The sequence below is a fragment of the Neolamprologus multifasciatus genome, chromosome 10 (assembly GCF_963576455.1).
Source record: "Neolamprologus multifasciatus chromosome 10, fNeoMul1.2, whole genome shotgun sequence".
Lineage (NCBI taxonomy): Eukaryota > Metazoa > Chordata > Actinopteri > Cichliformes > Cichlidae > Neolamprologus > Neolamprologus multifasciatus.
The window spans coordinates 9616626-9633430 of record NC_140448.1 but is presented as its reverse complement, the minus strand read 5'-3'; the positions used below and the strand labels follow the sequence as shown (position 1 = coordinate 9633430).

Below are 16805 nucleotides of genomic sequence, written 5' to 3'. Positions count from 1 at the left end.
ATTACTCCCCAGATCTTCACTTTTTTTCTGTCTATAATTCCAGCAGTAAGACATGTGCTTGATAAAGGAATCTAGGAAAATACTTATGTAACAGAGATGGTGGCAATGGTTTGGCAATATTCATAAGTAGTGAATATAAATACCCAAAGACAGAATGTACAAAATTAAATAATTATTTATTATTTGATAATTATTTTTAAATATTACAGTACTGAGGTAAGTTCATAGTCTTGAAGGTGAAGTTTAACATGGCTTGTGATCATACTGTTTTACCCATGTGTCTCAAAAACAAATAAACAAACAAAAACACTCACACACAAAACTTATAAACTTTTTATTATTGTTACTGTGGTATTTGTATGAAACGTCATTTCCCACATTACTTCCAGGTATGTTACTGTCACTTCCCACTTTGGAAATTTATTTTGGCTAATAAAAAAGAAAGACAGTTTGTATTCTTATAATACAGCAAAGAGTAATATGAATGTTTAACAGAATGCCACCCTCCAGCTCCCCAAGGAAAAGGGAGGATTGGGTCTCCTGGAGTGGCTGAAGCTCAGGTGGCAGAGCAGGTCAGCCACTAATCAGAAGGTCGGTGGTTCGATCCCAGGCTGCCTCCTGGCTGCATGCTAACCCCATTGGGCAAGATACTAACCCCATGTTTGCCTACTGGTGGTGGTCAGAGGGCCCAGTGGCGCCTCTGTCAGTGCGCCCCAGGGCAGCTGTGGCTACAATGTAGCTTGCCATCGCCAGTGTGTGAATGTGTGTGTGAATGACTGAATGTAGTGTAAAGCGCTTTGGGGTCCTTAAGGACTAGAAAAGCACTATACAAATGCAGGCCATTTACCCCTGCCTCAGGAATTATTTTTATGCTGCTCAAATAACCCCCCTCTATTGGTGCAACAAAACATACATGGCTAGGTGGAAGGAACTGGAGTCCAGCCTGTTGGACCGATTCCCTCTACAAGCTGTAATGGCAGATAAGGGTCTAATGTGTCGGCTGGAAAAGTTGGGGAACCCCTGGCTAACCCACACCCTCCAAGTTTGGCAGAAGGTAATCAACATTTGTCCTGAAAAATGCCACAACCATGACCCCTACTAAATCCATTTCTAAACTATACAAAGCTCTCTCTAGTGCCAGCGAGGATAACACTTTATACACTACAGATAAATGGGAAAGGGAATCAGAGATTGCTATTTCTGTGGGGGAGTGGGAAAATGTTAGGTGCTGCCAGTGATCCACATCCAGTTCTATGAGCTGGAAGGAACATGGCTGGAAGAATATTATTAGATACTTCAAGACACCATATCAGGAGAGATATAAAGGGATATATAAATATATATATATATTTATATATATAAATATATATATATATATGCATATAAATATATGCAATGCTGGAGACAATGCGGCTCGACTGTTGCTAACCATTTTCATGTCTTTTTGGACTGTCCCAAGTTAAAAAAATTTCTGGATAGGTGTCCAGGCCTCCTTAAGCGCAGTCTTTAACGTTCAAATACCTTTAGATTTTAAGGTCTTATACATGGGTCTGGTCCCTTTTCTGGAATGTAGGAGTGAGATTAAGTTGGCGCAATTACTCTTGGTGGCAAGTAAAAAAACAATTACTAGAAGATGGTTAAATCCAGTCCAGCTTACCCTGGATGACTGGTTTGGGATCATTTTAGAGATATTTAGGATGAAAAAACTGTCATATCTGTAAAGAAATCAAAAGGCCAAGTTCGACCAAATTTGGAACAATTGGATCCTATTCATTACCCCCACAAGAGCTGACTTCACTTGATCTCACTGTTACTTGTATTTTTGTAATCTACCTATCTAACCTGACCATTGTTAATTCACTTTGTTTTTAAATTTACTTATATTACTATTGTTTATTTATTTATTTATTTATTTATTTATTTATATGTTTACCAGCAGCATGGGCATCCCCCCAGTTCGTGTTTATAGTTCCATATAATGTGTTGTGTATCTCCTTCTGGAGAGCATGTGAGCAACTCTCCTAGTAATAGCCAGTGGAGGATAATATGCACCTGTTGATCACTGTGTTTATCATTTGCTCTCCTGGACTTAATCTAAAAACCTGGAAGGACTCTGTTCCCATGTTATTCATATACTGCTATGCAGATGGATTTTTCTTGTCCATTCCGAATAAAGATATAATAAATAAAAAAAAACAAAAAACAAAAACAAAAACAGAATGGCCCCGTTATAGAAGGCCGAAGCTGCAGACTCTTTCTGGTCAGAAAAATCTATCTCCAACAGATGCTGTCTGTACAGCTCAGTGGATAGCAATATTTTAATACTGGTTCACAAAAGTACAACTGAAAGTGCTGCGAAATGTTGTGGTTGTTACTGTTAACTGGTTTCGTTTACTCAGCGTCTTTCTGTGGTAAGAATTGCGGCACTGTGTTGTTTATCACATTCTCACCATGTCAAGGTTTCTTAAAAATATCTTAATATATATAGCTGAACATAAAATTAAGTTTTTATTATTATTTTATTATGTGTTAATTTATTATTGTTAATTTATTATAAATAATACAAAACTATTTATCCAGAATCTTCATTTTGACTGTCGAAACAGTTCAATTTAAAAGACCTCACTATTTTATAGCAGTAAAACAATTCCCCGTCTGTCTTTCTGTATTTCTTATCACTGTGTCAAAAGCGGGACAGGAAGTTGTAATATACATATATATAATGTGTACAGTTTGTCATAAACTATTTATGGGCATATGCGTGGCATCGCAGTGGTCTGGTTCAGGAAACACTTACATCATGAAACTTCAGGTGTCCGCTGCTACGGCAGACGAAACTACGTGCGCGTCCCCGCCCACCTGTGAAACCGCCTAAAAAAGCTCGCTCCCGTTATTCCCTCTCCATTCAAGGTGCGGTAGCCAAGCAGGTGCGTGAGGAATCGTCGAGAAATCATATAGCTGTTGTTTGCTAACTTTATTTTTTAAAGCTAAGGAAAACGTGCCTAGATAGCAAAAGACGAGCCAGTTTTTTTTTCTCGCAAGGAAGCAGACTTGTTTTTTAAAGAAGAGAGAAGTCTGTGTCTTGAGGAGTACCTGAACAGGTGAACAGCGTCCTTTGTTGTTTCAAAGTCAAGTCGGAGAAGAAGTAGAAATGGCTAACTCGGGTCTTCAGATTCTGGGATTCGCCCTGGCTCTTCTGGGTATGATTGGACTCGTAGTTGGTACAATTATGCCCCAGTGGAAGATGTCTGCCTACGTCGGGGACAACATCATCACTGCGATCTCCATGTACGAAGGACTGTGGATGTCCTGTGCGTTCCAGAGCACAGGTCAAATGCAGTGTAAAGTGTACGACTCCATCCTGCAGCTCAACGGTAAGTAACACAGTTGATGGCTTTTAAATAAGTACGAGCGTCCACATAATTTCTCTCTGTAATGGTCCAAATAGTTTAAAAGTTTAACGGCAGGCTCCGGCTTACTGTGAATACTGCGGTAACTTGTTGTACTGTCATTGTTCTTAAGATAGAAGAGGAAATTTTAATGTCTGGTAGGAAGTGACTTGCAATCTTTAAAGAGAGACTTTAAATCTTTCTGTTAACTTTTTGGCGCAGTCTGTAGCTTGGTTCTTGGTTTCCTAGAACTGGTCTAACCGGTTTAATCAGTCGTTCTTTAATTTTCCTGTTTAAACTACCGAGGAAGGCTACACCTGCGCAGAGCAGCTCAGGTTCATAAAGGCTTTTAACGGGCCAAATGTTTAAACTTATCTTCTATTTTACACACGGGAATGTCTGTGCACACCTTGGCAATGATTACCTATAAACCATTGTATGATATAGCACTCCCACCCACCCACATGTGGAGCTTACCTTTCCGTGTGGGAGTTTATTTGACACCATTTACTCATCTATGTCTGAAGGCCATATGCAAAACCCTTCTCTATAGAGCAGAGCCACAAATGTTTCTAACAAACACCCAATGGCAGCTCCTTTTCGACTATATTCCAGGAGGAAAACAAAAGTATAGTTGGGTCATGGAGCTGTAAAGTCTAGGTCATTCTTGTTGACCAAAGAGTTCTTCCTGTTGTATTCCAACCATCTTTATGGCTCTTATCTCTTATTATAAATCAGTGGCAAAAGTAGGTTAATAGTAGCACGGCAGCTTTACTTCCCGTGCTTCAAATTCAGCTGATCGAAGCTGTGCCCTGGGGTCAAACTGCCTGAAAGTCACTGTGGGACAGATCACAAAGCTTGTAGTTGTGAATAGCTAATTCACTTGATGGTTCATAGACCATTTCTTTCAATGAACAAACACAAACCCATCTGTATCAGTTTTTTTTTTTTTTTTTTTTTTTTTTTTTTTTTTTTTTTTTTGTGTTATTTGTCAAAACATTTGATTAAAATATCTGCCGTATCAAATCTTCAAACATGAACCCAATCCAACTCTGATAAACACTGTGTGATTAAACCTGGTGGTTAGATATGGAGCAAGTGAGTAAATAATAGCCTGTTGTTCAGAAATGAATGCTTGAAATTTCTTTACCAACAATGGATACCAAAACTGGGGAAGGAAAAACACTAATTCAGAAGTGCCAACAAGTTGTTTCTGAGCTCGTTGTCTGATTTTTAGTGAAACCCAGATTCTGTCAGATGGTGGGGTTTTTTGTTTTTTTTAAACAAAGTGTGCACCTGCTTAAAAAGCGACCTGTTAGTGGCTGAGGTTGAGAGCGTCTTCCTGAAATGAAACCTGAAACCTGGTTAGACCTGTTTCAGACTTTCACGCATGTACTGCCAGGCTCCCAACCTCCCAACCCCCCAACCCCCAACCCCTCCCCTTTGAGCTTTGTTAGACTTCCGGGTAGAGCCAGTTTCTGTGTGTCGTTGTTATAGGGAGTGGCAGTGAGACACAAGAGACGGGTCTCTCTGTTGTGTGTTTGTGTCTGTATTTCCACCACCTTCTTCCACATAGAAAATCTAAACACATAAGTCTGCAAATATAAGTGACAGCTTAGTATAGTTACCAATAAATTGCTGCAGGAAAATGCTGCTGTTTTGCTTACTGTTTTCTTTTTACCTCCTTTTAGATTCACGGTAGTAAATCCTACAGCCTGTCACCACACCCTTGTATTCCATGTAACATATTACAGAGTGCTTCATGTTTGTCATATTAACTGATGGTTTAACCCTGGCCCTTGTGTGCGTTTGTTTTTTTTTTTTAAACCAGGTGCCCTTCAGGCAACCCGCGCCCTCATGATTGTGAGCATTATTGTAACGCTGGCTGGTCTGGGTGTAGCTTGCATGGGAATGAAGTGTACCAACTGTGGCGGAGATGACAAAGTGCGCAAGTCCCGCACTGCAATGGGTGGTGGAATTATTATCTTGATTGGAGGTAAAGAGCGACTTGGTTGTCTAATATTTTTTTTATTTATTTATTTTAAGAGGTTAACAGTTTGAAGAATGTTGTTTATTCTGCCACAGCTTTGTGTGCCATTGTTGCCTGCTCTTGGTATGCGAATGACATCATCCGGGCCTTCTACAACCCTTTCACCCCTGTCAACACTAAGTATGTACATTACGATCTCAAACTGACCTTTGTGTACTCTGAATATCGAGTCATCTTGGCATAGTTCATCTGTTTGACTGACTAACTTTTTTTTTTTTCTAGGTATGAGTTCGGTGCTGCCATCTTCATTGCCTGGGCTGGTGCGTTCCTGACCGTTGTGGGAGGTGGCATTCTGGCAGCAAGCTGTCCAAAAAGCAAAGGGCGTCAAAGTGGACCAAAGTATCCCATCTCCAACCCCAGATCCAGTGGTAGCAACAAGGATTATGTATGAACAGGAACGTTCCTGGTTTGATGCTGAAGGAACACTTTAACATTTACACTCGTCCAACTCAGAGATTGAAGCATTGCAAAGATGTATCGCAGGAGGTGGAGACCTCACTTTTTATTTTGTATTTTAGTTTCGCCAGTACTAACCTGTGATGTTACTCTATTTTATTAAATTCAGTAAAATATTTTAAATGATGGCTGTTTACCTGAGACCAAGGTTATTGGCTTTGTTTTGTCTGGATCTGTACCTACTGCTTGCGTGCTTATATAATGTACACCACACCACCACCCACGTACTATGTCGGTCCTGCCTCATTCTGCCAAAATGCTGTATTGTGACACTGGCAGTAGACCCTTTAGATCAGTTACAGGTTTGGTTCAGTGAACCTCTGCAATGCACTTTGGTGTCTGAAGAGCTTTGGGGCTCGCCAGTTGTAAGCAAATCCAACCCCCTCCCCCCCCGGAACTAAATTCTTCTCATTGGCATGTGGCTGTGTTATCTTGCTGCTGCCATCAGACAGTGCCATAACACATGAGGGAGCATAGTGGGTCAAGTTGCCAACAATGTCAACAATTGGGCAACAAATCCCGCCCCCCCCCCCCCCCCCCCCCCCCAAATAAAATAAAAAAAAAATATTTGTGAGGACTGAATGCATAATATTTAATCTGCCATCCAAGATGAGAAGCTCTGTGCTACCAATATTACACATTTTGTTTCCCCTGTGTAAACACACAAATCATACAACCACAAACTATTATAGTTTTTTTTTGTTTGTTTGTTTTTAATCATTTGCAGGAGTGAATTTGGAACTACAAATACAGATTTTTCTAAATTTCTAGTGTTTTGCTGAGAAATGTTGTGACCTTGTCTTTGACTTTGTCTTGATTACTGTTGTTTTTTTTGTTTTGTCACAATATCTGTTGCATACAATAAATTTTCAGTTTTTAAAAAAGATTATTTTTTGTTTTGCTTTTTTATTTGTGAATTGGTGTTGTACATTAAAAATGGAAAGAATTTCTGGCTTTTAGATTTGTGCCATCTCAAAATGAAGGCAATGAAAATATGGAGGGGAAAATACACTTCAAACAGTCTAACCGTAAACTGGCCCAGAAAACTGAAATATAAAAGAGCTGTGTTAGCGTGGAAAAGTTCGTATTTGATTAGAATGCACATGTGTTGTACTTCATGTAATGGTGCGCAGAAGCCAGCTTGTGCTGTAAGATATCTGAACCCCTTTGCGTTACACATGCATGGTTCTAGCATTTAGCAGTATTGGAGTGGAGACATATCAGACTCCAGCTGCAGATAAATTTCTTATTGAGGAAGCTGAAATCATGAAGGCCACACAGTTCTCCCTCTAAAGGGAAGCCATCTTCCTTCCTTCGCACATCATTTAGCTGGCTGCTTTGCTTTGCCTTTAATGCCACCTAGTGGTGTGTATCTCTCTCTATATATCTATATATCTATATCCTCCTCGCTGTTTATGAGGCTGTAGTGTCTTGCTCTAGATCTCCTTTTCTTATTCTGCCTGCTTTTCTCTAATCATTACTCTTTCCTCCCTCCAGGCCAGATCATAACCCTACTTATGATACTGGTTTTTCTTAGAAGGGTCAAACCTTTAACGCCTCTCTGCCAGTGTCCCACACCCTCAAAAAAAGAAACATCTATTGTCTTGTCCTGTAAGAGTCTATTCAATTGCTTTGGGTTTGTCATATATAACAGATGCGTTCATGTGGAATCCATTTTGTTTTTAAAGTTGGAAAACATTTGTCTGAATTCTGAACACCATACATCCCCTACTCTAATCAGCCAGATAGCACTGCTAATCAGAAACGTACCTCGCTGAATTGAAGGAACTTTTACTATACACGTAATAGAAAGCCACATTGATACATAATACTTGTTAAATAAACAGGGTCTCTTGCACAAGGCTTCTTGTGTTATAGGAGCAGTTCAACTCACAGAGCTATTTACCCACCTGCATTGTTTAGGCATAGGCATGTGTACCCTTTCTTTAACACGTCAGATCAACCTTGTGGGACTCAAAATGTAAAAAAAAAAAAAATCTATAAAGCTTGTTATAAAACAACATTAATCGTACTTCTACTGAACTACATCCACACACCAGAAGAGGGAAGCCATCAGTGTTTAAAGCATGACCACAAACCCATTGTCACACTTCCCTCTGCAGTGTGAGTTGGCAGGTGTGGTTCAGCAAAGATGTACTTACTGCATGAAACTGCATTTTTTTTCCTTTTATTAAAAAAAACAAAACACATCCTGTACCAATTACCATTATAATCAAGGGAAGGCAGATGCTTAACATCTCCCATAACAGGCAGCTTATGCGAAGAATCTAGATAACCAGTAAAATATGTAAACTTAATGTGGGGGTGAAGGTTCCCTTTCAAGCTGTACAATCATTCACATGGTAAGCCATTTGCAGGTTGCTGCAGCACATCTGAATATTTGAGTAAAATGTGCTGACACCGGAGGGGTTCTTTATAGTGGCTTGATAAAACAAAATCAAAAGGATCTTGCTTAGAAACGTGGCCAGCGTACACTAAAGTGGCCTTGGCATTTAACAGCATTGAAAAGAGAACTTTACAGCCCATCTGCATTTCTGTAAAATGGTTCCTTTGTCAGATGACAAAACACCTATAAAAAGTTATTTGTTCAAAGGTCACATGGAAACACTTGATTTTGTTGTTTGCCAGTCTCATCCCTTCTGTCAATGAAACACCAAGAGGAATGTTGTAATAGCTCAGAAACCTGATTTTAAATAAACAATAACAGAAAGATAAACATTTATTATTTTATTTTATCAATTGAGGGACAGTCTGTTGAAAAGTCGTAAAAACTTGACAGCATGGAATGGTCTTGTTTTAACAGGCCTCATGCACCGAGAACAGAATAACCACAGTTGGTCAAACTGCATCTTCAAACTTGATCCCAGTAGAAATTTCTATGAAACATTACACAATTCATTTGCAAATTAACTCACACATACAGTTACTGAGCATGTAACCTTTGGCCGCTGGGCTGTCAGTAGGCATGGCAACACAGAGCAAACAGTTTCACAGAGCTGAAATGTGTTATTACTCCACTTCTAGGTTTATTGCCCAAACCGATTGGCTGAATCGTTTCCCCTTGGACGGTAAAAATACATCTCCAACACGCTTTGAAAGGAGAGAAATTGCAGTCACAGGATTATGATGCAACAAATCTAAAACAATGTTCTAGAAAGAGTGACACATGTTCCTGTTCTTAATTATACTAACCTAAACAAACTTCAGAGTATTTTCAGTATTAGATCCCTGTTGAAGCTTGTATTTGTTTTTAAATTGTGTAATAGGTGTATTTAACCGTTTCTTAATAAGAACATATCAAACTTACCAAAGTGGGGAGTGAAAAATAAAAAAAAATATAAGATAAAGAAACAACATAACATCCTCCACTATCTGGTGCCAGAAATTATAACTTTAAAACAATGCAAAGATTTATTAAAAAAAAAACAAAACAAAACAAAAAACAAAACCTAAACCCTGTGCTCTTACAAAAGGGTGATGGAGGTGGACTATGCACCAGCACTCCACAGCCACCGCCCATCACTACCTTTCCAATCTCTTCATCCAGGAGGGCAAATTGAAGTGGACTATATGTAAAGAGCGATTTAAGGACAAGTGTGAGGCACTCAGTTTGGCTTCAGAGGGTTTAAGAGGTGCTATGGGCATAAACAAGTTATAAAAATAGATAAAACTGCAACGTCTGTTATTCCTTCAATGCCTGCCTCCACTTCCACAGCTCTGCAATGACCTGAGGAGAAAAAATAAAATAAAATATATAAACAGCTGACTTAAAATGTTGTCAAAAACAGCAGGTTCATGCAACATGGTCTCCCATTTACTGCAACACAATTTCCTCCTTACTTATGATTGGAATATTTGGACTTTGATGCCCCCTAGTGGCATGACAAATAAATGTCAGTACACCGCCTCCATTTAAATCAAATTACAGCCAGTAGCTACATTTTCACAATAATCTAAGAAAGAATGCTATAATAGCAGGCAATAGAAATTTGTTGTATACCTTGGGCTCTGTGACCTTGTGACCATGCTTCACAAAGTTCTCAAACTTGGGCTGGGCTTTAGGTAACGTTACTCCCTATAAGGAAAAATATAAACAAATGTAATCAATTTGCAACTTTAATCATGCCAAACAGATTCAAAGGACATCCAAGAACAAACCTTTTTCACTGCCTCCATCATCTTGGCTTTGATCTCTGGCACACTCAAAGGTCCTTTAGGAGTTGGTGGGGTTTTGGGAGACTTGTCACCTTTTCCTTTAGGTGTCTTTTCCTACATTGGGCAAAAAAATAAATTAAAAGTCTAGACATTAGTAGTGTTGAATTAAATTTTTAAATATTATATTTGCCTTTGCTCGCCATTCTTGCTCATGTAAACCATTGTTACCTGGTTTTTGGCTGGAGTGTTCGGTTTTGAACTCTTGCCATTCTGTGCAGGTGCTTTGGGTTTGGATGGTGTAGGTTTGGCTGGAGCTGCCTTGGCCTGTAACAAATGGGCAGCTGTCAGTTGCAGAGTGAGCATGTGTAAATTAAGCTTCAATTTAAAACTCCGCGATAAAGATATCTGCTTGCCTTAACGGGCGATTCTTCTTCAATGCTCTCCTCGTCGTCATCAGCTTCATCATCATCCCTGAAGAAATGAGAAAGATTAAAGCAACAGCAGTTCAACTTTTTTTTTTTTTAATTCAAATTGACCTCTTGCCTGCAGCAAGGTCAAAGCTTGATTAAAAGCAACAGTGCTCCAAACTGTTGTCCTCACCATCCCAGTAGAGAAATGCAACTTAAAGATGCACACAAGTCATAAGGCACTGTAGCCATTTACATGAGGGAGGAGTGAGGGAGTAGGGCTGTTCGATATAATGATATGGGATGATGATATGAAAACTAGGGGGTGGGGGAAAAAAGAAAAAAAAAAAAAAATCAATCAATCAATACTGTGTAGTATTGTGATATTTTGTTTGCTAGTAATGTATCAATACAGGGACAGCAGAAATCGATATTTTGTTACAAAAAAGGTTTGTGCTCCGACATGTTGATCCTTTTTCTGAGCGAGAATCCTGACATTCCTTCACTGTCCAAATGTGTTTAACTCTTTTTTGGCAGCAATAAACATGACAGTTTCCTTATTTTAATTTAAGACCCGTTTTATTTTAATTAAGTTTAAAACTTTTTTTATTTAATGTAAAATTATATTTTGTTTTAATTTACTTTCAAATTCTTCAGTTGCTGAAGGGGCTGCATAGTTTTCATAAATTGCATAGTTCAGAGTAGCTATAATTGTACCAGATGGTTGCATTCAGTTAAGTTGGACTTTTGATGGTAACTGTAGTGGCTAATTTCTTAAAGTTCTCTTATATTAAAATAACCACACTATGGACGGACAAGCAACTGCTTTTATGCGTTGTCGTTAGCAACAACAATTGCTCCACCATCCGCTTGTTTCCCCCCCCACATAAACCTTTCACAATGAAGGTGAATATCCTGTTGAGATTTTTCAAAATAAACAGAAACCCGTGAAATAGTATGCAGAGTGTTTACGGACGAGAAGCTAAAAAGAGCCGTCAGTTGCTATTTTTAAAAAAAAAAAAAAAAACACAAACAAAAAAAACAAAAAAACAAAAATGATACTCAAGAAAATTGTGGCTGTTTCAACTTATCTAACACTCAACTCCAGGTATACGACACCCAGCTGAAAACATTTCTTGCAAGTCAAGTTGCCCGAGAATCACAGAATACGTAGGATTTTTGTGATATTGTTGTCAGGACGATAAATGTCTTATATCTGGATATGAGATTTTGGTCATATCACACAGCCTTACGAAGGGCTACCTCTGTAGCATGGACATGGTTTGGTTTTGTCTGACATGGACCACAAAACTTTTTCCCTAGTTTCAAAATAACAGTAACTACTATGCACACTGTCATGGCTACAAATATAACCAGTTTTAGATTGTTTTGCTTTTATCATGTTATGAAGCAAGCTCCATTAAGCATTATTTCCACGCTATTAGCGAGTAACAAATGAGCTCTTATAAAACATGACAGAACAAGTGTTCAAAAGCCATCTGACCTTTGCTATGAATTTTATTTTCACAATTTGAGTTGGTTGGGAAAAAAAGGGGTCATTTTCAACACAAGCCTGCTACACATGCTGGCGGCAAGATGAGCAGAGGTATGTTCTTTTACCAGCAATGCAGTGACGCAAATATGAAATAACGCTTTGCCCAGAGCTGGCCATCTTTAACAACTGATCTCCTACAGTCATTGGCTCTTCAAAAGGCAGGAGGAGGAAAGATGTAAAGCTACCATCTGTTCGCATGAGGACGGCAACTTAAGGACTTCACAGCATTTGTGTGGTCAGACACTCACTCATCCTCCTCATCTTCATCGTCCTCATCATCATCATCGTCGTCTTCCTCATCATCATCATCATCATCCTCCACCTCCATTTTCATCTTTTTCTGTGTATGAGATTAAAAGTCAGTCATGCGATTTACAGCGACAAGTTTACACTTTATACTGAAACTAGGTTTTTGGTGGGCGATATAAACGATATACGATAGAAACGATATAAATTTGGCCAACGATAGAGATTTTGACTATATCGCTCTATCGCATGTTGATGATGTCATCAAGCTGCGCCTGTTTTGGTCGAAAGCATTGCAGCGGCTAAAACCATTATCATCTGCAAATTATGCCGACAGTCATAGCAAAGAGATGAAGCACTTTTGAAATATGGGGAAAGCCAAAAACTGCACTTCCTCCACTTCCGTAACATTGATTCATTAATGTTGAATTCTCTCCCAGCTGCTCTATTTCCATGTTGTTGCAGTATATTAATAACTAACCTCGTATTGTGGATGAATAATCTCAGTTGTTCTCCTGACTGAAGTTTGGCCCGTGTATAGCATCCTGCTATGCGATTGCATTTGTCCCTGACCACCAGAATATCTCACGTTAACTTTTATGAGGTGGAAAAAAGTTGGCGTTCATCCTCCAGCTTCACTGTGCTAATGTTATGCTAACATAGCTGTGTTGCTAGCAATCATAATATACCAGGTAGTCCAACTTCAGTAACCCTGCAAACGCCACTGCTGTTTAGTTTTCTGTCTTCATTTATGTTGGAAGTGATAGCAGAGCTGTACGTTTTAATTAGTTTCAAAAATCTGTCAGAACATGGTATGTCATGTTTAGGTGTAAACTAGCAAGCTAACTTCCTGTTAACTTCTAACTCCGTTAAATTGAATAAATTCTGTTTTCATGGATGCAAAACTTAATTGTGCAACCCGATAAAGCAGCAACGCTGATGATTTAATTAAAGATGAAAGAATTTAGACCGTTTTTAACTCTCAGTATTCGTTTGACTTTGGGACCTGAAGGAGATGGAGTTTTGGACCCAGATTACTCCACGAAGCTCCTCACTACGGCAGCCGTAATACTCTGACAATCCATCAAGCATTGCAGCTTACCAAAGTTGTACTAAAACATTTAACAGATTCGCCAAAAAATCGGTTCGAGGTCAGTAAGCACAACCAGAATTCATACATAAGGCACACTCTCGATTTTTGAGAAAATTAAAGGATTTTAAGTGTGCCTTAGTGTGGAAAATACATTATACAGAAGAAAAGAATATATCGTGATATAAAGTGTTACCGCACGTGCTTCAAATTATATCGTGATATGGATTTTAGGCCATATCGCCCAGCCCTAACTGAAACCAATTTAAAAAAAAAAGAAAAAAAACCAAACAAACCTGAGACTTTGCAGCAGGGGAAGTGGCAGGCCTTTTCTTTGATGTTTTGACATCTTCCTCCTCCTCTTCATCGTCATCCTCATCGTCTTCATCAAAAGACTGATCTGCATCCATCACTGCGGGGGCAATTTACAAGGAATTTATAATCAAAAACTACTCCGTCTGCTATGAGGAGTCTTGATTGTGTGAGGGTTATCGCCACATTCTCTGAATTATGAATACTCACTGACAAGGTGCTGTCCACTGATATGGATCGGACCAGAACCTGCCTTCAGGCGAAAAACTGCTGGGGGTGTGATTGTGTAGCCGCCAAGACATGCCTGCAGCAAAACACAAATAAGCCAGCTGCTGCAAAACTATACAGCAGTTTTTCCTGAGGCAGCACAGAAGCCCCTACATGTGAGGCTAAGGAAGAATAAAGCATAAAATAATTTGGTCGCCAAGGTGTGTTTTCAAGTAGAACGTTTACTTACACTTGGCAAGGTAGAGGGCTTAAGTGAAACCAGAACTGCCTTGACCTTCTGACCCTCTGCGTCCTGCCCTTCTACCTCCACCATATGAAGTTCATCTTTTGTGCTGGGGTCCACACACACCTATAGACACAACAGAACATTTGATGTTTTGGTGGTGGGAAATTTCAAACTGAAAATGTTAACCAACGATTTGGCATTCACTGTACCACTTGGCTGCATTATTCTCCTCACACAACCAATGTGCTCAGTGTGTGGGACACAATGACATTTTGTGTAAGTTTTCACTACATTTTCTACACTGTGTGGTAACAGCTTCAAGTATACAGGGATGAACAAACTGCATGAAAGACACACACCATCCTCAGATCCAGCTGATGCTCCAAGTCATCGTCGTCAGGATTGAAGACCACTTCCTTTCCAGCTTCCAGCACACACCCTGATGAAGAGATTAAAATAAAATTAATTTTAAAAGAATACAAAAGTAGAAAATGAGTAGAACCAATCACTTAGGTGTAAAGCGCTACATATAAGCTGCACACAAGAGGGAGCCCTACAGAACAAGGGGTGAACATTGCCACATGGCAACAGCAGGAATTCCCCTCAAATGAAGAAGGGGGAGAAGTGAAAATCACTTCATCAAAACTTATGCTAAAGTTCTGAAACACCTAGCAAAGACACGTGCCATGTTAATATTCCAATATGCATCCTCTACAGCACAGGTGTCAAACTCCAGGCCTCGAGGGCCGGTGTCCTGCAGGTTTTAGATGTGTCCTTGATCAACACAGCTGATTTAAATGGCTAAATACCTCCTCAACATGTTTTGAAGTTCTCCAGAGGCCTGGTAATGAACTAATCATTTGATTCAGGTGTGTTGACCCAGGGTGATATCTAAAACCTGCAGGACACCGGCCCTCGAGTTTGACACCCCTGCTCTACAGGTATGACATTTCAATTAACCTGGGTTAAAAGCCAATTGCAGAGCTTTGGACAAGCATCACCAATCTGGAGACAGTCTATTATCAAATTAGGACGATTTGGCTTGGTTTCTGTGTGTGAAAAAGACATTTAGCTCTTGCTCTTTTAGAACCACCTCAGAATTTGCAACATTAAAACAGTACAATGTAACCGTATCTGCTGTTTAAACTTTGTCTGAAGTCCATCCTAAAAGAGGTTAAATTTTAGTGAGTAAGGGGAGCAGAACGACAGATGAAGAATAGAAACACTCTTTAAGATCTGGGATGGCTTAAAATGCAGTTGCAGGAGGAGGAGGGGGAGGTCAACGCGGTCCGCGTGTGTTTGAAGCCACGTTGAGACCAATTTCCCCGGCCAGCTGAAAACTGTCAGCTCGAAGAAGAGCTTCAACGGGACAGATCATCTAAAAAAAAGCAGGTGCTTCAATAGAACAGCAGCGCTAACTCTTTGTTTAAAGAAACTGATCAGATATAAACTCTGTTAATAAATCACGGGGGCCGCCATGTTGATAACCAAGCACGTGTGTGGCAAAGTGGTCTGGAGCACAGCAGCTCAGCAAGACTCATTCAACCTCTTGCCACGACTCATAACAACCAACACCACAAGACATTTTAAATGTTTTAAATGCAAATAGGTCCACTGTCTTCGTCTGGGAGAAGGCACGTGCAGCTAAGCATGCTACGTGTAATTTTTTTCTGTTGCTAACGCCAAAAAAAGAGAACACAGAATATAAAACAACCTCAAGCCACACATAAAACAAAGTCGTGCTCTCACCGTAAAGGAAGGTTTGTGGTGCCATTGGTTCATTTAGCCCGTTCATGTTTGAGACGAGGACGCTGACAAACTCCTTATATGCTGTAGAAGAATAACCAAATGGTACCAGCAGCCACTAACTAACGTGCTACAGCGCTCCCGCTCTTCTTCTTTTCTCAATGAGGCACGGAGTGAAAAAATCAGGCCACACCGCCACCTACAGGACCGCTGCAAAGAGCGTCTTAAAGCTAGCTCCATGGTTTGTGTTGGAAAAGTGTAAACCCGCATTGACTGTTAGGAATTACGGTCATTTTGAAATACGGCTCAACGTTATAGTCCTTCATTTCTTTCCGAAAGCATACTACAGTCATTTAAGATGTTTTCTTTACATAAACCTTTAATTTTACGATCCCATCAAACCTATTATGTTCTTCTGTCGCTGAAAATCTGTCTGTAGGTGTCAGCAGTGTGAAAAAGTCTCGAGCTCTTCCTTATTTCTTTATAGTTTACTTCCAAGTAGCCGGCCTTTCTTGCATTCTTTTTCTGTGTATCTTCTTCTGGAGAAGTTTCATGTTGAACATTGACTTGTTGTCAATTTTATTTATGTAATGCCAAATTGCAGCAACAACAAGGTGTTTTATACTGTAATGGAAAGACCCTACAATAATAAAGTATTAAAAAGTAATTTTTTATTTGTTAAGCCACTCAACACTGATCTATCAGTCATTCAAGAATGATTGAATTAGGACGCATAACTCAAAGGATGAACCTTGAACCAATTTAAAGAAACAATTTTAAATAGTCTCTTTAAGCACTTTACTAGTAGCCCGTCGAAAAATCACATCACTTGTTTCCTTTTTCTGGGTCAATCTATGAGAAATACCGAAGATAACACAGTTTGATAGGCATAAAACAATATTTTTGCATCACAAGGTAATCCCT

At 39.4% G+C, this 16805-nt stretch overlaps 2 protein-coding genes across 2 annotated transcripts; one reads left to right on the top strand and one right to left on the bottom strand.

The window, feature by feature from the left end:
- The first annotated feature begins 2892 nt into the window (after positions 1–2892).
- On the top strand, positions 2893–6425 carry LOC146509584 (claudin-7-A-like). The gene is made up of 4 exons (XM_085174332.1): positions 2893–3374; positions 5221–5385; positions 5475–5559; positions 5662–6425. Exons 1-4 carry the CDS (start codon positions 3152–3154, stop codon positions 5828–5830), a joined length of 642 nt encoding a protein of 213 aa, XP_085030458.1. The 5' UTR covers positions 2893–3151; the 3' UTR covers positions 5831–6425.
- Positions 6426–9339: 2914 nt separating this feature from the next.
- Positions 9340–16054, bottom strand: npm1a (nucleophosmin 1a). The gene is made up of 11 exons (XM_085174328.1): positions 15885–16054; positions 14495–14574; positions 14139–14258; positions 13892–13985; positions 13666–13781; positions 12282–12373; positions 10485–10542; positions 10300–10395; positions 10075–10185; positions 9917–9991; positions 9340–9643 (listed from the first exon to the last, which is right to left on the bottom strand). The coding sequence occupies exons 1-11, from the start codon at positions 15928–15930 to the stop codon at positions 9599–9601; spliced, it is 933 nt and encodes a 310-aa protein (XP_085030454.1). The 5' UTR covers positions 15931–16054; the 3' UTR covers positions 9340–9598.
- Between the last annotated feature and the right edge of the window lie 751 nt (positions 16055–16805).

Excerpts from the sequence above, each read along its gene's own strand:
- LOC146509584 (XM_085174332.1), top strand. The coding sequence starts at position 3,152 with ATGGCTAACTCGGGTCTTCAGATTCTGGGATTCGCCCTGGCTCTTCTG. Across the intron at positions 3,375-5,220 it reads CTCCATCCTGCAGCTCAACG|GTGCCCTTCAGGCAACCCGC; the intron begins GTAAGTAACACA and ends TTTTTAAACCAG. Across the intron at positions 5,386-5,474 it reads AATTATTATCTTGATTGGAG|CTTTGTGTGCCATTGTTGCC; the intron begins GTAAAGAGCGAC and ends ATTCTGCCACAG.
- npm1a (XM_085174328.1), bottom strand. The coding sequence starts at position 15,930 with ATGAACGGGCTAAATGAACCAATGGCACCACAAACCTTCCTTTACG. Across the intron at positions 14,259-14,494 it reads ATCAGCTGGATCTGAGGATG|GTGTGTGTGGACCCCAGCAC; the intron begins GTGTGTGTCTTT and ends TTGTGTCTATAG. Across the intron at positions 9,992-10,074 it reads TGATGGAGGCAGTGAAAAAG|GGAGTAACGTTACCTAAAGC; the intron begins GTTTGTTCTTGG and ends TTTTCCTTATAG.